This window comes from Alosa sapidissima, chromosome 15 (assembly GCF_018492685.1).
Source record: "Alosa sapidissima isolate fAloSap1 chromosome 15, fAloSap1.pri, whole genome shotgun sequence".
NCBI lineage: Eukaryota > Metazoa > Chordata > Actinopteri > Clupeiformes > Clupeidae > Alosa > Alosa sapidissima.
In genome coordinates this window covers 23586066-23611994 of record NC_055971.1, presented here as the reverse complement: position 1 = coordinate 23611994, position 25929 = coordinate 23586066, and the positions used below count along the sequence as shown (strand labels likewise).

At 40.9% G+C, this 25929-nt stretch overlaps 1 protein-coding gene across 1 annotated transcript in view; it reads left to right on the top strand.

Annotated features, from left to right (window-relative positions):
- Positions 1–10870, top strand: part of si:ch211-149e23.4 — a 20003-nt gene extending 9133 nt beyond the window's left edge. The window contains exons 4-15 of the mRNA XM_042064156.1: positions 604–894; positions 1147–1300; positions 1657–1826; positions 2410–2697; positions 3018–3214; positions 3817–3958; positions 4354–4641; positions 5947–6097; positions 7204–7382; positions 7886–7961; positions 10014–10041; positions 10132–10870. Of these exons, the coding sequence (XP_041920090.1) occupies positions 604–894; positions 1147–1300; positions 1657–1826; positions 2410–2697; positions 3018–3214; positions 3817–3958; positions 4354–4641; positions 5947–6097; positions 7204–7382; positions 7886–7961; positions 10014–10041; positions 10132–10287 (2120 nt within the window). The 3' untranslated portion in view covers positions 10288–10870. The remainder of the gene's footprint in view (positions 1–603; positions 895–1146; positions 1301–1656; positions 1827–2409; positions 2698–3017; positions 3215–3816; positions 3959–4353; positions 4642–5946; positions 6098–7203; positions 7383–7885; positions 7962–10013; positions 10042–10131) is intronic.
- The last annotated feature ends 15059 nt before the right edge of the window (positions 10871–25929 follow it).

Below are 25929 nucleotides of genomic sequence, written 5' to 3'. Positions count from 1 at the left end.
CTGTCTCTCTATCTGTCTCTATAGACCCTTTCAAGATAGTTCCATTATCAGCATCATAGTTGGCCCCACAAGACTTCCTTTTTAAGATTCCATATGTTATCTTAATGCAGAGGAAGTAGATTGGGGCCCAAATAGAATGTTCAAGCATTGCTTTTGTTTACCTTGTTGAAAGGGTCTATATCAGGCCAGTCTGTGTATGTGTGAGTGGTATGGTGTTTGTGTGAGTAATACTGATGACAAGCACATGGTGGTGAAGCATGTTGGGTTGTCAGAGGTGTGTCACACAGGCTGTGGCTTTATACCATCATTGCAAAACATGGCAAGACCATTTTCTATTCGGAGAAGTTCAAAAACATTTTTTCGAGAGGGAAAAAGTGATCCCAGGGCAGCTGATTCAACGTTTTAATGGCTCTCTGAGGTCACCAGCGAACTAGGTGTGTGCCCGTAAAAATGTTTCCGTGTGTGGTCAAAGCCGGGGGAATGTGGAAACCATTCGATATCCAGACTTCTTGCACAGTCGTTGCAAATTGAGTGAGTAATGTGACCACCCAAAACATCAATAAGATAAAAAAATACAAACATACTGTCTTTGTTGATGCACAGTTGTTCCGGACGTAACCATAGAGACAGGCCTGGTTCCTGGGGCTGGAGGAAGGAGAATGTTGCGGGTTGTCAACTGCACCGCGCTGAGAGGGAGACCTCAACCCAAAATTGCATGGATACTGTCTGGAGGAGAAAACACATTCTCGGCCCAGAAGTGGAGCGATGATGACACATTCATCAGTTCGGTCTCGTTCCCCGTTGGGAGTCACGAGGGGGAAAATGTCACCTGTGTCGTCACTCACCCAAAGCTCACCAGCGCTGTCAAGAAAACCCTGCCTCTGCCCACCTACAGTGAGTGCATGTGCTTCAAGTGTTACAGTTTTTTTTAGTAACTATTCATCAGGAGATGAGAACAGCTGTTTGTGGTAAAGGATTGAATGGTGAATTGTTCTGCAGCGCTTAACTGAGTAAAAGACTGCACATGCGGTGCATGTGTCTGTGTGGATGCAATTTGAGTGTGTGTAGCGTTGTGCCTGTATACCCCCCCCCCCACACACACACACATGCAGGCACAGTGACGCAGCCATCTCTGTTTGTCCACAGCTCTCTCATCTGTTCAGCTGGTTTATCTCAATGACTCGAGTGCCCAGAGAGGCACTGCCCTGGATCAACTTCCCCTGGAGGAGGGGGAGCCTGGCATGGCCTTGGCACTGGAGGTGCAGGGGGATGTGCCAAGCTATCAGACTGAGTGCACTAAGTAAGTGATGGCATTCTCCTCATCTTTAATATCACTCTCAGGACTTTGCTTCTTATTACTTTACTTTAAGCTTCTTTCAAGGCTTCTCCACTTGAATGCCTTTTGTTTTGAAGCTGGTTTAATGTAACAGATTTTTCTTCTGGTCGAAGACACAACACCCAGGGTGTAAGGGTGTTTGCAGGTATAGGCTTTTGATCACTGTCACCTACAATGAGCATATTTTGATTCACTCTATTTCCTCTCCCTCTCTCTCTCTCTCTCTGTCTCTATCTATCTATCTATCTATCTATCTATCTATCTATCTATCTATCTATCTATTTATCTCTCTCTCTCTATCTATCTATCTATCTGTGTAGGGATGGCTCTTCTCTTCCACATGGTGTGGTGTTGGTAGATGATAAGCTCACCTTCAGTGGCCCAATAGCTCTGCACTATGCTGGGCATTACGAGTGCCGGGCCTCCTTCAACAAACACAAAGCATCTGTTCAGCTGGACATCAGTGTTAAACCAGCGATTCAGGCACCTAGTAAGTATAGGTTTATAGATTATTGCAGAGGTGGATAACGTTGGCTGACAAAGTCCTCCTAGATATCTGTTTCAACCATTCACTAAACCAGCTGATTCTAATTAGTGCAGCTCTGTAATGCTCTGCACATCTGTGCCGGCATGAGTGCAGCACACTTCACTTTCAATGGTCGATTACCTTAGATTCCATTGATAGATTCCATAGATCTATCTATCTATCTATCTATCTATTTATCTATCTATTGTTTTCAGTACAGCTCCCCACATCATCAGGTCCTGCCGCTGCCGCAGTATAGATTACGATTCAATTCTATTTCTCCCGCGCCAATGCTTGCCAGTCAAAAATGTTGGCATGGATGTGCATGTGACAGCACACTCATGTCGGCGGCTAGCACTTTCAGCCAGGATCAGCTAACTAGTGAAATCACCTGTGCTATCCACCTCTGGGTTATTCCTATCGTACACATTAAATATTACAGATGGTTACACAGTTATTAAACACAGCGAATTCTCTGGCCTAAAGCTACAGTATGGTCTTGTTGTTGTTTTGTTGTCATGCTCTTAATCACAACTCTTCTCCTCAGTTCTTGTAGCCCCAACCATAAGTGTGAGAACCTGGAGAGAGCTGGACAGTGTCATCATCAAGTGCTCGGCCTCGGGCGCAGTCCCTGCCCCAAACGTCTCCTGGTCCCTGGCCCCATGGGTGACCGCGGCGAAGGCACTAAACACGACATCTTTTAACGGATCAGACAGCGTCACAGCCACGTTAACCCTGCCACACTGTCTGCCTGAAGAGTCCACAGTGCTGTGCCTAGTAGAGCATCAGCTGTTTGAATACCCAGAGAGGAGGGACATGGTGCTGCCTGCATGTGGTACGTCCAGGAACGACATCTGAGAGATGTTTGCTAATGCTGTTACTTTACTCGCTATAACATGTTAAATACAACACTGTAAAACATTATAACACAACATGCATTGATCCAAGCGAGCAAAGGGTTTGTCTTACACCACTGAATTTAAGAAATAATGCTTTACTTTTCCCAACTTGCACCCAACATAGCTGAATGTTATCAGTTATAAGGTCTTTGCCAAGACGACATAGTCGTTCATACGTAAAATCACATATACACATGGTATCTCCAGATATGAACATTAAATCATTATCGTGCTTCCCATGCTTATCTGTTTCCAGCTCGTCCTAACATAACTGTGCAGCCCAGCGTTGTGTGGGAGCAGGGCTTAGCCTACTCAGAGGTAGAGTGCAGGGTGGAGAGTGTGAGACCCAGAGCCAACATCTCCTGGTTGTTGGAGGACAACACCAAAGCAGACCGTACTGCAGATGGTGCCATGGAGCTGCTGGGAATCGAGGAGGAAGCCGTGGGTGTGGAGGTAGGGCTGTTCAAACATGCCAAAAATCACCATAACCATGATTATAGATAAAAAGTTCTATAAGATTTATAAGATTGAAATCTAAACTTAAAAAAATATAATAAACAAATATAATTCAACTACAACAACATATTAAAAATCATGCAAAAATAAAAAGAAATGTACAATACAACAGTTACCACTGTAAAGCAAAGGGGTGCACTGGATTTATAACTCAAGAAAAAAACGAGAGCATTGTTGTAAAACAGGGTCAGCCGTGGCCTACTGGTTAGCGCCTCGGACTTGTAACCGGAGGGTTGCCGGTTCGAACCCCAACCAGAAGTGCCCTTGAGCAAGGCGCCTAACCCCTCACTGCACCCCGAGCGCCGCTGTTGTAGCAGGCAGCTCACTGCGCCGGGATTAGTGTGTGCTTCACCTTACTGTGTGCTGAGTGTGTTTCACTAATTCACGGATTGGGATAAATGCAGAGACCAAATTTCCCTTGCGGGATCAAAAGAGTGTATACTTATACTGAATGCAGCCAATCAATTGTTATATTTTGTTTTCATAATCATTGGAAGACATAATTGACCGTTAATTGATTAATTGGATTAATTACACAGCCCTATATGGAGGATCAGGTGGTGGCGGTCAGCAGTGTGCGGCTGCCCTTGGCGGAGCATCAGGGGAAGACTGTGGTCTGCGTGGTGAGGCACCAGAAACTACTGAAGCCCGAGAGGAGGGAGATCCAGCTTCAGGCTCCAGGTGAATGTAAACATCTGTCAATATACCAATTAAGGTGTTAAATTAATTACTTTGATTAAATGAAAAACTTTAATTTGATTTAATTAATTTGTCACCTTTTAGTTTAATTAAGTGTCACCTTCTAGTGCTCTGGTGTGGCCAGGGGACATAATGGATAAGTGTGGAATAGGATATCCTTATTAAAGGGCATATATCTAAGTATTAGATAATGCCACCTCAGTGTCCTCAAGTGCATAGACATCACATGTGCCATCCCTTGCTACAAAATGTACAAATAGAAAAAATAGATTGTATTTATTAATGAATTCATCATCAACTATTGTACGAGCCTTAGTGAATTGCAAGTAAATTGCAGCTAACTTGGCATTTTGTCATTATCCAACCCTATCTTTTAGATCCCCCAGAGATCCAGGCCTTCCTGGTGGATGAGCGTAGGGTCTCCTCTCTTATGCGTGCCGTGTGTGCGTACTCCAGTGAATCAGGTGGCGCCAACATCACCTGGCTACTCCCTAACAACACCGAAGCAAGTGTGGTGTCATCCTCAGCTCGTGAGGGGTCAAAGTTCAAAGCCAACGTCTCATACGAGTTCCCCCTGGCACGTCACGAGGGCAGTGCCCTGACCTGCCACATACACCAGGAGTACGGCAAATTGGAGAGGAGGGTAGTGACCGTCCCGCAGTATTGTGAGTATACAGTCCAGACAAGAGCACATCAAACCAGGACACACAGCCCATCCTCAAAATACCAACCAATTATCTCTATAGGTGTTTTAAATAATAACAACAAAGCTTCAAAACTTTATAGTCTAAATTGAACAATAAGTCTAAATGGCAAAAATCTAGATCTCTGAAAGGTTCTTGGGTTTCTGTCAAGTGCTGGGCTCAGATGCACTGTGGGGGGTACTGGAAGAGAGGTAGCATGGGTTGGTTAGGATGACTCCATGGGCCTTACGTGACAGGGGGCCCCAGTTAAACATAATGAGCAACATTATTATTGTTGGGGGCCCCAATATATTATATTCTTTCATAAGGCCCAAAATGTCTAACAGTGGCCCTGGCTGGACTCCTGTACACCCCCCCTCTCCTGCACCAAACACATTGGCAGGTCTTCCCACTTTCCACTTTACCTTGGATGGCAGATTAAGAAATGAACAAAAAAACTATTCTGTGCATAGTTGGCATTGTGCTACTTAGTTCCTGTACCTGGCCGGTTCTTTCCTCTCCCAGTTGGGACGTTAGGTGTCAGTAATTTCCTGTCTCACTTTTCTGGTTCTTCTCCGGCTCATGTTCCCTTACGTGCTGACAAGAGAAGGGACAGGATATTACAGCTTCAGGGGTGGGTGAGGACACTGAACTGTACGACCACTGAATGACTGCATCATTCTCACACATTTATTTAACTTTACGGTGGTGATCACTGAATCAGTACATTTATGTTGACACTTTTTGACAAAGTTGGATGGAATACATTTTTTTTTATTATTATTGCAGTAATACATAATTTCTTAGGTGGATATGCCAAAAAAACAACCTAGCTACATTTAGTGGTGTGGGGAAGGAGTACTGGTAGGCTTAGGGGTAGGGTGCTGCATGCACCATCACACCACAGCTGTGGTTGAGAAATGACACTAGGCCACAGAAATTTGTAAAGAAGTAGGAGTGAATAGCCTATTGTATTTTATTGCAGCAATACGCTGAAAGCCCAGCACATTGAAGAGAACATTAAGTACAAACCAGCCTGTGTGTGTCTCTGTGTGTATGTGTGTGTGTGTGTCTCTGTGTGTGTGTGTGTGTGGGGGGGGGTCTGTGTGTGTGTGTGTGTGTCTCTGTGTGTGTGTGTGTGTGTGTGTGTGTGTGTGTGTGTGTGTGTGTGTGTGGGTCTGTGTGTGTGTGTGTGTGTGTGTGTGTGTGTGTGTGTGTGTGTGGGTCTGTTTCTCCCTTTCATCTTCTCTGTTGATCTGTTTGTGGTCCTGTCATCTTCTCATGCAGATATCTCCCTGAGTGTGATGAACAAAACCACCTGTGCTGCTGGAGACGGTGTGGTTTTTTACAGAGTTGCCCTGCAGGAACATCTCGCCCACCAGAAGATTCTTCTCCAAGTCAAGGGAAATGTGCTCTACAGCCAGATTGTCTGTTCCAGGTAACGCTCCTCTCTCAAAAGCCACGGCCAAGCTAACCGTCTGTTTTGCCAGGAACATAAAAAACACTTTCCGGTGGTTTGGTCTTATCATGTCAGTAGAGCACAGCAGTGATGACGAGATCTGATACTCACAGATTCATGAGACCAGCATGTTCTCATGATGACTAAACCCTATCAGCATGATCAAAATAACGTTGCATGGTTTTACATGTACATACTAATTTTATTCAGTCTGACATGAGTAAAATGTCACAGTATGTTTCATAACACAATTCATCTCTTTCAATCTCACATAAACTCAGTGTTTCCCACTTCAAAATGAGCCTTAAGTTTCCTTGAATTTCCCCTGGGGATCAATAAAGTATCTATCTATCTATCTATCTATCTATCTATCTAATTTGAAGCCACAAAGTTGAGTTTAAATGAGTTATAAATGAAGTATGGGAACTGTGCACTGGCAGGTTTGGACTCCGATGGAAGATGTTCCCCGTTGGTGTTTTGTCGATGCTGAGCTAATATTTGGGGCTTTATAGGGGGTCATAAATTGCTGCTCATTGTTCTCCCTCCGAGTGAGCTTTCACTCTTGTTGTTTTATGGCGGTGTTTTACAAAAGAGCGCCGTCGTAAAACTGTCATAAAGTGTAATTAAGACATCATGAGGCGCGTCGGTGTGGTGAGGGAGGGGTTGCTTCCCACTCGAACCAGGGGAGCAGTGGCACTTAAATGCTCGTAAGTCTGAAAATGAGAAAACCATGAAGCTGTACTTCTTCATTTCAATATATCTCCATGTCGGAAATTTAAGAGCCAAAGACAGCGACAGTCACTCCAATTTAATCATGGATGAATTTTATGGACTTCACGCCTGCCTTGAATGAAGAGCTGAATCTATCTACTTCTAACTGCCTACATGATGTTTTTTTCCATAAACAAATAAGTAGTATGGCATAGCAAGGCATAGATGCAACATGGAAATGCTCACAATTCCTTGCAACTCTTTTTGCAAAAGCCTTTGAAACTCTTTATACCCGGTTTAATTACACAGCCTGAACCAGCCATAATTATGAACTACTGTATAGCTCCAACTCGATCCTGTGTTTCCTAATGCAGCAAAGGCGGAGCAGCTGCACTGCTAGTGAGAAAGACATCTGAACTGACCAGTGTTCTGGAGTTCCCCAAGGCTGTGTCTAAGCGGGATGCTGGACAGTATGTTTGCACAGCCTCCTTCCACCACATCAGCACCGACGTCCACATCCTGGTGGAGGTGACCGACAATGCGGTGCAGCACAGTGAGTACAAAATGGACTCACAGAGTTTGTTTGAGGTGCTCATTAGATGAGAAACATTTAGATCATCAAATACCTGAGGAAGCTCTGAGGCACTTTTGTTTCTTTCAATTAAAAAGCCTAGTTATTATCAGGGCTTGGTCATTCTAAAGCTTGTGTGCAGCAGGTTCTTATAATAATAATATAATACTACAATTTATTTATATAGCACATTTCAAGCACAGAGCTTCTTGGTGACACAATTCAGTGATCTAGAGAGGATAAAGTGTACACAGCACATAGTTCAACTTTGTCTTCTCTTGAGATTCACTATCAAAATAGTTTCAGCTTTAATCCATCACAATTCATTTTAGATGATTTGCTTCAAATTTCAAAAACAATTTCCTATTTTCTATTATGAGGACCATGGCACACTGCAATCAAGGATTATGAAGTTGATATTTTATTGCGTTGTATAAATGTTGTATATGAGCTGATTCTTCTCTTTCCCTCTCTCACACACACAGTGGCTATCATCATCATCTGTTTCACCTCTGCTTTGGCCATCACACTCATTCTTGTCATCACCCTGTGTGTTTTCTGGTAAGGACACCTAGGGTTTCCCAACATGCCATGCAATGTTCCATCTATACTGACTCCATTGGGGGGTATCCCAGAATCCTCTGTACTACAGTAGGGTTTCCCTCAGACTTTATACTGACTCCATAGGTGGCTCCAGACTCAATGCGGTCTCTATGGGATGTTCCATACTGTACTTTTTGGTTGCTTGGATGATATTTAGTAGACACTTTTTATCCAAAGCAGCCCGGGTCGATCGATTGTCAGTCGGTGACCGTACCACAGCTCCACCATGCCCGCATTAAGGAAGTGGCATACTCCTACATGTACGCGTGTCGAAGACGTGCGTCATTGACACGCGGTCGCATATGTTGGGAGGCACACGACACACCCCGTTGATGATGCAATTCTCGTCATGCTCTGTGTGCGTGGGACACAGACGCAGGACTATATTTGGGTCCCCTGGCTGAGCTTAAGGTTGTCTCTTAGTGTCCAGTCAGGGTAGACCCTGAGCTTGGAGCAGGCCAGCACCAAACGCTGGTTGTCTCTTGTGAAGCACCTAGGTAGGTGAGAACAGAACACAAACAGGAAACCTGGCTGAGCTTACCTGATCTCCACTGTGGTTCTTTAAGCAAACCAACAGCCATGCTCTGCTATTCACAAACAGGATACTGTGGTCATAGCACACAGCTACAGACAGTAACTCAACCACACTGCAAGCATTTCCTCTGACAAAAACAGCTCTCTGCCTGTACATTTAGTGCCTATTACATTATTTAATGCAAGCGCAACATTGAAATAATGGCAATGGATAATTTGGATTTAATTATTTCATTTCACTTGTATATGTCCTTCCTGGTGTATAAGCCCAGGATATTGCTATTTATCTACATTCAGTCATCCCTGGTGCTTCCCGTAACTAATAATAGTCAGAAGCCTGTCATGAAAAGACAGATATGCTCTATTTCTGTAACCTGCGTTTGCTTGCAAGTACAACAAATAATCTAACATAACAACCACACAGAATGAGGAGATCCCATAGAACACCTAGCAACTCAATCACTGTTAGGATGTGCAGTGGACTGTCATGACACTGGAATAGAGTAGAGAGTTTTTTTTTTGTTTTGTTCAAGGTGGCCTAAGTGCACTGTTGTTTGTTCCTGATGTTACTACAGTCAAGTTTGCTGGGAGAGGAAGCTTTCTCTCTCTACCTCTATCTCTCTCTATACCTATTCATCTCTCTCTCTGTCTGTCTTACTGCATCTCTCTATCTCTCTCTGTCCGTCTGTCTGTCTCTCTCTATAAATATATATCGGCCCCTCTCTCTCTTTCTCTCTCTCTCTATCTCTCTCTCTATCTCTCTCTCTCTATCTCTCTGTGCACGGCTCTGGAAGGTCAGTAGGACAGGGCCAGACAAAGGAAGCACAGGTTCTCCCCCGGGTGTGTGTGTGTGTGTGTGTGTGTGTGTTTGGGGGGGTGACGCTATTTCGGGATCTGCGTCAGCTTCACCGTCACGGGCAGGTCTGGCCTGGCCAGACTCTGGCGGCGTGATGTTTGGCTCTTGCTTTGGGAGTGATCTCTACAAAACAAAGGTCGTGGTTAACGAGCTGGTGCTCTATGAATGAAGGCATAGAGATTAGTGTTTGCACAGAGTTCTCTGTTAGTAATCTGAGCTGACAATCCAGACGCAGGACAGCAATCTCTGATGTGGACAATAGTACCCTCAAGAGGACATTTTTGGTTCTGCAGGTCTTAAAAAAAAACTTTTCAGTGAATTAAATACTTATGTTCATCCTGATGCATGTGCACAGGTGTGTGTGTGTGTGCGTGTGTGTGTGTGTGCGCGTGTGTGTGTGTGTGTGTGTGTGTGTGTGTGTGTGTGTGTGTGTGTGCGCGCGCGCGCATGTATACAGGTGTAGAGAGGATAATTAAGAGTGGTCTGAACTTCTGTCACATTCCACTCTGATCTTTGAAACAATCATGTATTGTTACATCATGTATTGTGACATCATGTACTGTGACATCATGTACTGTGATTGTAACATATGACTTTTCCTCTCCCCCCCGTTTCTGTAGCAAGAGACAAGTCCAGCCTGCAGAAAAGGTATGCATCTCTCACTTTCTCTAAAGGCCTGACTTTCACTGATGCACAAGCCGGTAAATGTTGACCCCTCCATACAATATTGTTTACCAGGACCGCCGCAAGAAACGTGAGTCCCTCTCTACCCTGACATCTCTAATGCAAGACCCGCGTTCTCCAGAGCTGAAGAAAGTGGCACTTCCTGGGGTTAAAGGTCACCAGTATGCCGAGCTGGTCTCCATCGTCCTCGTACAGAGGACCACGGTTTGAGAGTTTTTTGTGTAACATCACAGAAATACAGCTGATTTTCTACTGAAGTATATGAAAGACCACAGTTTGAGGGTATTCCATAACATCACAGAAGTACAACTGGTTTTTAACTGAAGTGCAGTCAAAAAGACCATGGTTTGAGAGTTTTTACATACCTTCAAAGAAGTGCTACTGATATTCTGCAGAAGCACAGTAAGAGAGCAGATTTTTTGAGAGCAGCCATTTTGAAAGGCTTTTTTTTTTTACGTTTTTGCGAGGTGTGGCTGCTGACCACAGATGTGTCACAGACAGGGTTATAAATTTACGGTTTTTATTATCCTTGTGGAGAAGTCCTCAAGTTTAAAGCAGGTGTTTCTATGCTTTCACATGATCACAGTTACATTACTGAGTAGGTTTAAGTTAATTTTGGGTTTGAATGTTACCAACGTTGAAGTAGAGGGAACCGGAAACTTTCAGAAATGAGGATCAGCGGTCAGGGGTCACCAATTAGGCAGGGATCACATTGGCGCAGCAGCACCGCGGCAAGCGGCAGCGGCAAGCAAAAGGCAACGCTCAGACCATAGTAAGTTCTGTCTCGTTCCTAAGCAACCCAAACAGTTTGCCTAAACTGACAATTGAATACGCTCACGTTGCGCTTTGAAAGTTGAACCAAGTTCAACGGTCAGCTTGTTCAACACTCAGCTTGTTCAACGCTAGCGTTACGCCAGCGCTGCCACCGTTCCGCTTCCGAACCATAGAGAACAATCTGGAAACTTGCCGCTTGCCGCTGGTCAGTATGATCCCCGCCTTACACTGGTCACTTGATCATCCTAGTGAAGTAGACAATGGTTTGTACATAATATCACAGGACAACTACTGTAACTGATTTCCTACACCAGTGCATTAAAGAAGATAACAGTTTGAGACGTTTCATCACAGAAGTATTACTGATCGCTTATTACTGATATATCACACAGAGGTATTACTGATTACTGATCTACTCCAAATTAAAATGAATAAGTTCATTGTTTGGGAGAACGGAGGGATTTTTGCACACCATTTTTGTTGACAACACATGTTATAGCCAGCTTTATTTTCTTCAGTATTTTCCTGTTTCAAGCTCATCTTCATTAACCTTGAAAAGAAGCCTGTGGTTTCAAGTAGGTGTTGAACATTGCATAAATACTACTGATTTTAACTCGCAGTCAGCACGAACAAGTCCACAGTTTGAGATCAGTCGACCATAACCACACACATTTTTCTTTATTATCTCCATAGAAAGGTTTGAGAGCAGGTGTTGTTAGTGTTTACATGGCATCACAAAGGTATTACTGATATCCAATCAAAATGGGAAATGTCACTGTGTTTGTGTCTATTTTGGGTTTGAATGTGAATGGCACCAAAGTAGAGGGAACATTCCTCTGCCACAGTCTCTAAATTACTTATTGTATGCACAATATATGCCTTTTGAAATATAAACATTTATTTTTGTCGAACTTTTTACAATATTAACATCAATTTTGTTGAACCTTTTGCAATATGAACATCTATTTCTGTATTCTTTTTTTCCCAATGATTGCTTCATGTAATAACAGTTACTGCACCTGTATCGCTGTTTTGTAGATCACACAGGTTCAGGATATTGAGCTGTATTTGCACCTATGGCGCTTTTGTACGCTTTGCATAATGTAGCAGCATATCTCAGGGATATTTGTGAAATTTAAACATATTTCTAAATTTAGGTTTATGACATGCTTTTTAAATATTTTATACATGCAACTGTTTCAGAGGTACAGTATGTAGCATTATTTTATGTGCTGCTTGAATTACATTGTATTGGGTTTAATTTTCAATATAACTTATTTTTGTATTTCACCTGTATTGGTATTCAGCAGATATTCAATAAAGTATATCATGATGTAAACAACTACTTAATTATTACACATGAGAACATGCACATACACAAAGACACACACACACAAACACTGTCTTTCTCTCACACACTCATACAGAGTTGTTCCCAGCACACACCAAATCTGAAAAATGTTTGGTGATATACATACAGCTTGGTGAGATGCGTCTGATGCCATCTAGTGGTGACCCTAAATTCTTTCTCTGTCGGTGAACTGACCACCTCACCAAGTCTTTTAAGCCAAACTTAACCATGACAAGTCATTGAAAGAGAAGATATACTAGGCTACTCTTTATCTGTCTTAACAGCTTTCACCTAGCTTTCACAGTGGTCTGTTGTAAAGAACTAGCATTCATTATATCATGGTACTGAATATACTCCACCATCATAATTAAATGTGATTAACCATCAAATAGTGGTACTAGTGGTAGACCTATAATAAATATGTGACAACTATAGTTAGTTAGTGAAAAATTAACTATAATTACAGGAGGCCTAATGCCAATGCAGACATGTTTTTTAAAAATTAACTGTGTGGTTTTAGAATAATACTTTTTTCTTACTTACTTATTCATTCATTCATTCATTCATTCATTCTTTCTTTCTGTGAACCTGAGTCCATTATCCCGCTTATTCCACTGTTGCACTTGTATAGTGTTCATTTCCTGTAATACTGTAATTTCAACGTTTTAATCGCTATAACTGTCTTGTTTGTAGAACCACTTCTTTCCGCCACATATCAACTAATTTATCAACTTGCAGGACAACCTGCCGTTACTAGTTCTAAATGGATGGTTGCTATGGGCATGGCCAAAGGCCAGTTATTAGTTCCATCTCTCCTGTTGTCAAGCAGGCATCGGAATCATTGGACTTGTTTTCTGGGGTGAACGGTGGCCGTCTCGATTCCCCTTTGCGTCTGTGAGCGGAAAAACCAGCCTTGCAACTTTGGGACGGCGGGCAGCGGGCCGCCAGACTCAAGAGACAGAAAGTCTTGCGGTCTCGCGATGTATCAAATTGCTTTACTGCACTACACACATACACGCCAGGCACCGGCTAGAACAAGGTAGTGATGGAGTTTCTCAGACATTCGTCATGGCAGAGCCTACGAAAAGAAGCAGAAAGTGAGTAAACCGTTGTCGGAGGAACAGGGAAAGAGCAAACGGCAAACTGACCGATTGAGGAGTGTCGTAAAATATATACTCTGGAGCTGTAGGGGGAGAAACCTGCAAGCAAAAAGCGAGAAAACAGCGAAGAAATAGCCAAAACTGCTTAAACTTCACTACGAGTTTGGCTAATACAGAAGTGTATACAATATATATATATATATATATATGTACTGTATATATATATATATATATATATATATATATATATATATATATATATATATATATACACACACACAATATACAAGTGTGATATGGCCAAAAAATTGGATCTACTTCATAAGTGTGCAAATAACATACGGTTACACGTTATAAAGAATGCAGGACAATGGGGAATTCAACCAAGCAATGGAATAAGTAAGGGATAATGTATGGAATGCTGGTCATTATTGGGAAAATAAGTCCCAACAGGGTGAACCGGACCACGAGGCGACAGTGGAGGGCTCTTGCTTCGCCCTGAAGGGACTTATTTTCCCGATAATGACCGGCGTTCCATACATTATCCCGCTTATTATACGAAAAAAGAATCTCCACATGATATGTCTCTTTACATTTATTAGTTACCGTTTCGTCGTGACTTTTGCTGAGTTCGCAGCAGTGTAAAAATGTTTGCAGTAGTAATTAGCCTACATGAATTTATTTTTCCGTAGAACGTTGGGAAATCCCATTTAAGTCAATGGAACGTTCTACTAGCATTATGAGAAAGAGCTGTATAATAACTGTGGTTAGGTACCATTCTAGAGTGATGCCTTGCTGTTGCAAAGTGATACAACCAACAGGTCCCTGAGTCACTATTATTAGAAAATCTCTGTGTTTTTGTATTAGAAAAACCATGTTTATAACACACCTTTTCCCTGGGGATGACAGAGAACAACCCAGTGCTGGCTCTGAATATGCTTGATGATGTCCCTGTGGTCATGTAATGTAAGTGGTTCATCAGTTCATTATCTTCACATAAAATGGTCATTTGGTCACTTGTTAATGGCCAATATTAGATTTGTACCATTGATACAGTCATTGATTCTTATGTCCAAACTGAGACAAAGTATCCAGATGGCCATTTATGGCAAAAAAAACCCCACAAAATCATTGACCATAAACAATAGTAAATATTGTCATCACTAATGATAACAATGAAACAAAAATAACAATGTAGTATTGTTTAAAACTCATGGTGCCAATGTAACAATTTAGTTATTTTCCAGAGTGTATAGTTCTTCTCTACAGTATATGAGAAATGTATACTACGGTAACAGCCACATGGTGCAGTTACAGTTTTTTACGATTGTTTAAGCACAATTTTTTTGAAAAGGGCCTGTTTTTTCATAACACTACACACAATTAACACAACACTACACCCAATTTGCAGAATCCCTTTGCTCTTTGCAAAATTAAACACTCAAGTCAAAACTATACAACTATTTATCAAAACTCTATTTTGTTGTCATATCACAAACACATCCATCAGATGAATTGATTATGTTTGAATCAGTTACAAACTTAAGTTTTCCTAGCATATAGTGTATGCTTGAGTTTTTTGTATTTTTTAAGCAATATTGTTCAAGTAGGATTATAGGATAATAAGATATAACAGATGAGAAAATTAAATAAAAAAATATTCATGCAACTCTCTTGAAATTGCAGCAACAGTACACGATTAGTATCTTTATTATTGTACATTACAGTAACATATTACTAATGAAGAACAAGCTGATGCAATAGACATGTTTATCAAGATGATGGTCACTATGGGAGAGGTCATTAGTCCACTGTCAGGCATCAGTCCTAAGAGGGCAATTTAAACTCATTCCCTGAGGAGGAGTGATGGGGACTCAGCAGTAGCTGACAGTACTGTATCTTCTGTGGTTAGCCCTTAAGGGACGACACATGAGCTCTGCCTCCCTGTCCACAACAGAGAGGAGTCACGGAGGTCTCCTTTTCTCTGTCATCTGTAGCAGGGATTTTGGACCATTAAGATCCATCATTTACCACAATATTTTGTTGAAAAATATCATTTGTAGGGTACTAGTCATTGCATTGCATGAGAAATGTTGCAACCACCTACTGTATGCCTCTGCTGTGTTACTGAATGCCGGATACTAAATGAGCACCTTTGATGGGCTCTGTCCTATTTTTCCCATTTTTCTAAAGCAGTCTGTTGCGGTTCTCCCCAGAACTTCTAATTTTTCTCTCTCACTGGGTCTTTTAGTGGTATGCTAATGGTTGCCAACTGTGGCATGAACTTTCCCAGACAGTTTGCCATGCCCATAAGGTGCCTAGCATCCTCCACACATGTAGGCTCATGCATCTGCAGAATAATTGCTGTCACTTTAGATTGGACTCAATGCCTTTTGCAGGCACCATGTGCCCAAGGATTGTGATGTGTTCCTTCGCAAACTTGCACTTTTCATTGAGATCAAGTCCCTCCTCCTGCATCTTCTGTAGCACACAATGTAGTCTTACATTGTGTTCTGTGACATCCGTCTTTGAAAATGATCAGACGCAGATGCAATGCCAAAAGGCAAGTGGTTAAAAACAGTTAGATGTCGTGACTGTGGTGTCAAAGGAATTTGCTTTTGCATCTGTCATGATTGTTAGTCTTCGGTCAACAGCCGGAAGGATGTGGCATTCTATCTTCACTGCTGCGATTAGCGGTATAAGAGCGGTGTGGTAACACTTTACAATAAGGGTACACAATTAAGCATTAGTTAAGTACAAGTTAAGCATTAACAAACACTTAATTCATCATTATTAAATATGTTTTCAACATTATTTCAGGATTAACTATGTACACATTAGGAATTAATCCTTTATAACAAAGGAAAACACACTGATAACCATGGGGGCCTGCAGGAATGAATGCTATGGTACGCACACCCATCTACAGACACCTGCAAGTGCGCCTGCTGATAACACCTACTAAATAAGACTATTAATGAGGAAAAGTACATTTGTTACATAAACATCCTTTATAATGATAAATTAACTGTTTGTTAATGCTTAACTAATACTTAACTAATGCTAAATTGTGTACCCTATTTGTAAAGTGTTACCAGCAGGTTTGTCTTTCATTGGCTTTGTAAAAACTACCATCCTGGAACACAAGGCTGGCGACTCAATCACTTTTGTTATGACCCCCAAACAAATGTACAATGTTTTTTGCAATTGCCACTTTAATTTTTATTTCATTTTTTTTTTCATCTTTTGTATCTTCTTATCTTTCTAATACTCTTCATCTTGTTCATTAGAAATCAACATACCTTCTCTTAATCCTAATAATTTATTAATTTATTCTTCTTTAAAGTTGAGCTGGCTCTTAAGCACACATTGAGCAGTTTATAATGTTTATGACATGTTCATGACAGTGTCATGTCCAGAGGTGGGCCCAAATACATAAAAAATTATTTTGTTACAAACTACAAATACTGGCTCATAAAATGTAACAAAATAAAATACAAAATACTGATGTGAAAAATGTATTTAATTAAAATACAAGTAATTAGTAATTTGAAATACAAAAATATCCACACAATAATTATGGTACAGTATATCAACTTTTTAAAAAGAAACTACAAGGCATATTATTGAAAACGTATCCCCAAGAGACAAGAAATACTATTTTCTGATTAACTGGCAGAGGGCTATTAATCCTGTACATTGGGGCTCCTATGAAGTTGATCTGGTAAAAAAAATGTAAACAGCATCCATTATCGATAATTGAACTGACAAGAAGCAAACGTCGCAACAGTGGAATCAACTGAAACATAGCACAGTGTTTCTTAACTGGTGAGTCGCGGAACCGTTCTGGGGGTCGTTTCTAGAAAAGTTAGCAACGACGTTGCTCAACCACCATGGTACGACGCAACTTGCGACCAAACAACGACACTGTTACACCTGTTTCCAGAAAGCATCGTACCTGTGTCGCAATTCGCTACCTCCGACGTTCGAACACCATAGTTCCAACAACATTGTTGATGATGCAGCGATACATATCATTGGTGGAAACAGTGGCAACGTGTAATACCCCACCCCCTAGAAATGTTCTGTCACGGCTTATGTCGGCATGTTTCTAATCTAAACCGAGTGATTAATGCTGGTATTGTCATTGCCATCAGCCAAAACCTAAACCTATTGCAAGCATATAAAACAGTTAACTTAAGCAGACCAATATGAGTCATTATTTGTGTTAAATATCTAGGTGTTGGAAAAAAAATATAGCCTGGACAAATATCTGGGTTTCCCATAGGTTATCAACTGTCTCGTGGCTTAACGGCAGCCCGTTGGTGCACTGCGCGCTCGGCCGGAGTTCGCATCCTATCTCTTCTTTTCATCTCTGAGTAAGAGTAGGCCTACGAGACACAACAATAGGTTTTGACCATACATATTTATGTATATAGTTACTCTACATCGAGAGACCATAGGTACAATACATCAGTCAAAAACAATTGAATCTACGTGTCACACTAGTTCACCTGCAGCGAGAAGCAAGAGGACAATCTCACATCATAAGAAAATCGAACCTACAACGTTGGGATAATAAGTCATCTGCTTTAGCCACTACACCATTTAACACTGCTGTTGTTAGGGACTGTGAAGGTTATAATACTAAAAGCAAGGCAATACTTGAATTAACATAAATAGCAAGAATGAGCCAAGTAGGGGAGCAGTATCTTAATCAAAATTAAGCTACAGGATAGATCAATCATTGAGTCACGAGATAAACATCCACTTCGCAAATTTTGGTTAGGCGGTTGTGATTTTTGGTTAGGCGCTCCGGACACCAACAGGAACTACCAAGGAACGACACAAGTGCGACTGCCTAGGGGCAGTAGTTCAAACGACCAAACTTTGCGTCCTTGTTTGCGATTGAGAGTTCGAACTACCCTTTATAGAAACACCAAATCCAAGAACGATGGAGCGTACTACCAAGGTTGCGACGCAAGTTAGCAAACGATGCTTTCTAGAAACGACCCCCTGGGTGGGTCGCAGAGCTTGTGGTTAAAAATAAATGTAAAAAATCGGCAATTTAAAATGCTACCTTATCAGATGTAATATTGGACCTTTATTTTGATAAACTTTATTCGTAGCCTTCTTACAGTATCAGTCATTGCCATGGACATAGACAATGTTTATGTGACAAGTCATGTTAGACATCATTTTAATGGTAAACGCATGTAGGCTGCTACTCTGAATATTTGAAGTAGCTTACAGTAGGCTCGGATATGGATTCACTTAAACTGAGAACAAAATAGGACAGAAACCACATTGTGTGGTGTGCAGTAGATGGCTGGCACATGAGAGCATGAAACCATCAAAACTAAAATGCCACAGAAACAAGGCACCCCTGTCAAAGTCATACCTGTCGAGTACTTTGAAAGGTGACATCATAAGTTGAAGACTTCACAAATGTTGGCTAATGCCAAACATCGACATGTTCCGAACAAGTAGGCCTACAGGCACTTCGCTTGTCTTACCATGTAGCTCACCATATCCATTGGTTGAACGCTAAAACAAAATATATGGGCCGCGACTTTATGAACATGGGAAATTGTGGGTCCCAAAGCCAGACCAGTTGAGAACCACTGACATGGCGTTCCCACCTTCATTTCCGTAACCAATGAATGTAGAACGACAAATTTAACAGGTCTTTTTAAACTGAACTGCATTTCCCTTTTTGTATGGAGCTAAATTTGTCTCAATAATATTTGTATATGCGCAGAGGGGGATCCACAAATATTTCTTGATTTGCATGTGTGTTTTGATATCTACAAATAAAAAAATCATATTTGTAACTTGTATATTGATTTTTACAAATATAGATGTGCATTTGTAAATAAAATGCCATTTGTAAAACTGAAAATTTCATTTGTGAAATGTGATTCTGCATTTGTGGATCACCAGCACACGCATTCTTCACTTTCCAAAGTTACGTGTTTTTGAGACGTTCTTCACATGAAAGTCACACAAATCCACACGTAAATAGGCCTACTTTAATTCACCGGCACACAGAAATCGCAATCCAGTAGATGTGGATCACCAGCACACACAGTTTTCGTTTTCGCATTTGTGGATCAGCATTAAGTGGATCATGTATTTTTGAGACAAACTTTGCGCAGAGAAGCCACCCAGATCCACAAGTAGCCTGCTGACACTTTCTAATCCAGTAGATGGCAGTGTTGTTCTATGGGACTCATAACCAAAGATTCTTAGCTCATAACACATAGAGCTAGCGAACCTAGTTCTTAAATCTAACAAGTTATGCCTTTTACAACAAGCTTTTTGATGGAAAAGTGGTGTTTAATTTCCATAATCTTTGTTTAGTAAACGCATAAAACCCTCAGTTTGCAAGCGAAATCAAGAATTACGATCCCCCTCTGCGCATATACAAATATTATTGAGACAAATTTAGCTCCATATTTTTGTGCTATAAATGCATTGCCTACATAAATGACTGGCAACATGGGGGACAAACAGAATAACATCCTGTAAGGTGTCCCGATATACAGAATTAGTTAACTTGGTGGAGAAAACTCTTTCTGCATCGGGGAGGTCTTTGCTTCCGTCTCCTCCATTATTTCTGCATACCTCGGCGGATAACAATTCAAGCTCCTGAAGTTAGTTACTTTTTAATTATTTTTTTTAAACATTCAATGTTCTAAGGGGATGATGAAAAGACAGATATAATGCTTTTAACTTGTCTATAGGGTGCCATTAAATTGGCGGCACAAAAAAAGTTGATGAGTTGTGATACTGCTCCATTGGGACGTTATGGGGCGTGTTTCAACCGATACAGGGGGGGAATGCCTCTGCACTCAATTTGATAGACCTAACCAATCAGAGCAACGAATTAGCTTACTGTGAGGTGTAGGAAGAAAACACACGAACCATCCTTCTCCCCCACAAATGCCTTAACATTGTTTTCTGGTCTTTTGTAAAAGTTAGTGCCGTCAGTAAGTCCTAGCCTACAACACCAAAAAATCTAAGAGATACGTAGTAGGCTAGGCTATTAGGAAAAAACTGATAGCCTATATCTCCTCCGTTTTTAAAAATAATTCTGTTGAACACTGATATGCATACCTGTCAACATTTAGCTTTCCAAAAACGGGAGATTTTTTTTCGGGGGGGGGGGGGGGGGGGGTCTGTGTTTGCATATTTAATACGTTTCATACACGTGTTTCAACACTGCATTTCGGTCATTGCTTTTACCTTACCATTACCTTACGCATGACAGTTATGTATCCACCAGCTGCCTGTCTGCAGCCTACTTCCAAAACTCCAAAGCTGCTTGCTGTCAGATTTGGTTCCGAGGGCACTAGTTCAGTGTATCAACAACACTCAATAACAGTTTATGTGATGTGTTAATCAATTAAATTCCCAACAATTTCACAACAGCTAGTTCTGGAGTAGGCCATTCAACTAGGCTGCGCAGTCGGCACCCGCTTCCTTATTTGGGTTTTGGGTTGCCAGGTTTTAGCCTATGACAAAACGGTTGAAATTGAAACTAAGTGATCGTGTATGTGTAGGGTGTATTTCATACACAATCTGGCAACCCGAATGGATCAATGATTTTAAAATGAAGAAATAACAAAACGGGAGGGTGCTGGGAGATGACCTTGAAATACGGGAGAAACCCGGGAAAAACGGGAGTGTTGACAGGTATGCTGATATGCTACAAACATGTTAAACAGCTGGGAAAGGCTGTCGCAAATCCCTCGAACAGGTGGTCAATTAGAGATTTCAAACGAATGAGGGAACATGTCGCAATGCAACAGCGCTGTTTTCCCTTGATGAAAGTGAAACCACAAGTTTTCCCACATCTCAACTTTGGCCAAAGTTTTCAGAAATAATTGTTTTCAGTGATAAAACCTCATTAAATATTATGCATTTTCCATATGGGGTCTTAAAAGCCATGTATCCTTCTAGCCACAGCGTTTTTGTTTCAAACATAAGCCTAATCTAAGCGTGCTCAGATGTTCGCCTGTCCATCATCGTAAGGCCCGATTTGATTGGTCTGCCCGATTTACAGTAGGGAGAGCATACTTGCTCCACAATGGAGCAATGCCAGACCGAACTTCCCGACCTCAAATGTTGTGGGCGGGACTAAGTTTGGAATGGCACCCAGGCTACATATTGACCATTTTGCTCCCTCAGTTGACTTTTTTTTTTTCTTTTTTTTTTTGTCCAGAGGGGATCATTAAAGAGACTTACGTTGGTCACAATGTGGCAATACTGCAAGGAAAAGGAAAAATGGGTTTACACTTTTTACACTGTCCCTCCAAAGGGGTAATGAAATTAGTATTTGTATGGACAAATCGCTACTTGAATTTCCCCTTGGGGATCAATAAAGTATCTATCTATCTATCTATCCATCTATCTATCTACTTAGGTTAACTTTAGAGCTGAATATAGGGAATTGCTCAAGGGATATCATTGGGTACCCACCCTATTCTTATGGAGTAACCCCTAGGCAACAAGAAACAACAAAGAAAAAGAAAAAAACTAACCGACAAAACCAGGCTCACCATGATTCTGGCCTTTGGCTCCGGGACTATGATAAGCATAGCTTATTGTAATGGTTAGTATATTTAACTGAGTGATGAAATGTTGGCTTATTAGAGAAAAAATTACAGATTGTTCTTAAGTATTTAAAGCTGCAGTTGGCAAGTCTGACAGATTGAGGGGACTTAGCCAACATTTTGAATGTTTCTCATGCCCCCCCACTACTACTGAGCACCCTTTCATCGAGTTTGTGCTCGTCATTGCGCACCAGACTGTGATTGACAGTCAGGGGGTCGATTCTAGAAAGCGTCATTTGCTAACTTGCGTCGCAACCTTGGTAGTACGCTCCATCGTTCTTGGATTTGGTGTTTCTAGAAAGGGTAGTTCGAACTCTCAATCGCAAACAAGGACGCAAGTGGCAGTCGCACTTATGTCGTTCCTTGGTAGTTGCTGTTGGTGTCCGGAGCGCCTAACCAAAAATCACAACTGCCTAACCAAAAATTGCGAAGTGGATGTTTATTTCGTGACTCAATGATTGATCTATCCTGTAGCTTAATTTTGATTAAGACACTGACTCCCCTATTTGGCTCATTCTTGCTATTTATGTTAATTCGAGTATTGCCTTGCTTTTAGTATTATAATCTTCCCAGACTCTTAAAACAGCAGTGATAAATGGTGTAGTGGCTAGAGCAGAAGACTTGTTATCCCAACGTTGTAGGTTCGATTTTCTTATGATGTGAGATTGTCCTCTTGCTTCTCGCTACCTGCAGGTGAACTGTGTGACACGTAGATTTAATTGTTTTTGACTGATGTATTGTACCTATGGTCTCTCGATGTAGAGTAACTATATACATAAATATGTATGGTCAAAACCTATTGTTGTGTCTCGTAGGCCTACTCTTACTCAGAGATGAAAAGAAGAGATAGGATGCGAACTCCGGCCGAGCGCACAGTGCACCAACGCGCCGCCGTTAAGCCACGAGACAGTTGATAACCTATGGGATACCCAGATATTTGTCCAGGCTATATATTTTTTCCAACACATAGATATTTAACACAACTAATGACTCATATTGGTCTGCTTAACTGTTTTATATACTTGCAATAGGTTTAGGTTTTGGCTGATGGCAATGACAATACCAGCATTAATCACTCGGTTTAGATTAGAAACATGTCGACATAGGCCGTGACAGAACATTTCTAGGGGGTGGGGTATTACACGTTGTCACTGTTTCCACCAATGATATGTATCGCTGCATCATCAACAACGTTGTTGGAACTATGGTGTTCGAACGTCGGAGGTAGCGAATTGCGACACAGGTACGATGCTTTCTGGAAACAGGTGTAACAGTGTCGTTGTTTGGTCGCAAGTTGCGTCGTACCATGGTGGTTGAGCAACGTCGTTGCTAACTTTTCTAGAAACGACCCCCTGATCTCACAGAGCCCTGCTCTGATTGGACCAGAAGAACCGGGAGCTGTGGATTTTTGCAAAACAAATAACAGGCTCTAGGTGGAGGTAGAAGTGCGGGTTTTTTTCTAAAACCGGCTGATGTATGTTGTTCTGTCAGAGCATAGTGTCGGTTTCAGTGAATATGATCAAAAAAATCTTGCCAACTGCAGCTTTAAGTATTTGAAATACTCTAATTACAATCCCTCAAAGTATTTTGTTACAAACTACATTAGATTTGTTCCAATCCTGCAAAATACAAATTACAAAATACAGTAAAGTAATTAAATACGTATTTAAAATACATATAATTAAAATACTGCCCATGTCTCATGTCACTATTATGTAGATACTGTCAAGTAAACTGTTACCAAACCTTTAAGCTGCTATGCTGTAGCCTATTCTCTCTCACATGTGTAAATTGTTAGCAGAGTTGGGAGCAGGGATGCTAGGGTTGGAAACATTCCCCAATTGGGTGTCCAGACTCCAGAGTCTGGTGAAACCAGGCTAACTGTACATAGCGAACAACCTGGACAGGCATTGAGAATGATGGATTTGTTTGTGTCTTCATCTTGACCATCAAGTTATATCAACTAAGGATATTAAGTTATATAAAGTAAAGTAATCAAGTTATAGCAACTAAAGCTATCAAGTTATACAAACTAAAGTTGAGTTGAGTCAAATATCAAGATTGTCATTGTCTTTGTTGTCTTGACATAAAATTCTTTTGCAGCATGGAAACATAAAGTTGGGTTTTACATTGTATCATCTTATTTTTAAAGCATGCCTACCTACAGGCTATGGGTTTTCTACAGGAATAGCATGTGTGAACAGGCACTGCAAGTACAATGTTGTTTATGGCAATGTGGTTATCACAGAACAAAGACCTATTTTATTCTTATTCTTTCTATTTTATACTCTTTTATTTCTTAAACAAATGACTGTATATGAAGAGTATTTCATTAGGAATCTAGATAGTTAGGCCTATTCAAATACATAATGTCCTATCTTGATTACAACCTTGTTATGGGAGAACATTTTTGCATGTTAAAAATGTTATTAAAAATGACTATCAGCCGATATATAGGTTATCAGTTTTTGAATAACTCAAATATTGAAATTGGTAGATTATCAGCCTTCAAAATTGGCTTTATAGAAGATGGAGACAAACTGCCATACAGTACACACACCAAAGTAGGAGATGGAGACAAACTGCCATACAGTACACACACCAAAGTAGGAGATGGAGACAAACTGACATACAGTACACACACCAAAGTAGGAGATGGAGACAAACTGACATACAGTACACACACCAAAGTAGGAGATGGAGACAAATTGACAAGCGTGACAAGTGGGAGAGGATGACCTGAGCATATTTTGTACCGCTATGTGGTATATCTAGTTTTCCAAATGTTCTCCTTTATTACCTCTGTCAATAAAGATATGGTTTCAATACAGTCTGTTTCAGTTTGTCTAAGCCCAGGGTAACAGAACTGGACAGATTTTCATAAAACTGGTCAGAAAGGTGTAGCTTGGCCCAAAGAAGGACCCGTTACATTCTGGAGTTGTGCTGACTCACAGGGCAGCTTTGATAAAGTTTCTTTGATAAAGCCACGCTTGCTCTCTCCGATTATCTGGTTAGTTATTTTGTGTGTTGCCCGTTAATGTTTGAATCTACAGTATGTGTGGAATGTTATGTATGAGAGGTGTTGTATAAATAACATTTACAATAATATTTAGTAATTAGTTATCCCAACTGGCCTGACACAGGAGTAGATATTACAACAAAACCTGCCTTACACAGGAGTACTGTAGATATTAGTACAACAATGATATTGAATACAAGTAAATATTGACTCATTTTAATGCACCATGTTGTATTGCAAATTACAGCATAGAACAACAACAAAGCAGGGACCTACTTGGTTGGATATATAATAGCTATACCAAAATATCCTACATCAATCAACTGTTATCACCCTTGTATAATAACCCATTTTTAGTTTTGACAAAATGTCATCATCACATACAATAGAGTCTGATGTGTACTCTGCCCCGCTACTGGGAATTGCTGACACAAATTTTCGTTCACCACAAGATATTATTTGAAGTAACATTCTCTCTATATGGTATCAGTTTACCATAAGATATTATCTGAAGTATAACATTCAGTTCACCATAAGATATTATCTGAAGTATAACATTCTCCCTACATGGTATTTTCTTTGCCCATGTGTGGACATATATGTCTTTAAGTCAGTAGAGGCTCTGATAAGCCTGGATGCAAGATCATTTGCTGCAAAATGTTACTTTTAAACTGTCGCACAGAAAGAAAATACTGATGATGGAGTACATTTTTAGAGCAATTCAGAAAAGTGAAAGATCACTGCACACTGGTAGACTTATTTTGCTGGTTTATTTTTTCAGTAAACAATGCGTTTCGCCATCGCTTCATCAAGAGTGAACCTGATGAAGCAATGGCGAAACGTGTCGTTCAAAGAAAAATAAACCAGAAAATAAGTCTACCAGTGTGCGGTGATCTTTCACTTTTCTGAATTTCATTGACGACTGCACTTCGCCAGCACCTGGAAGTCAGAAGGCTGTGCATAGGGACTTTATCCTTTTTAGTATACATT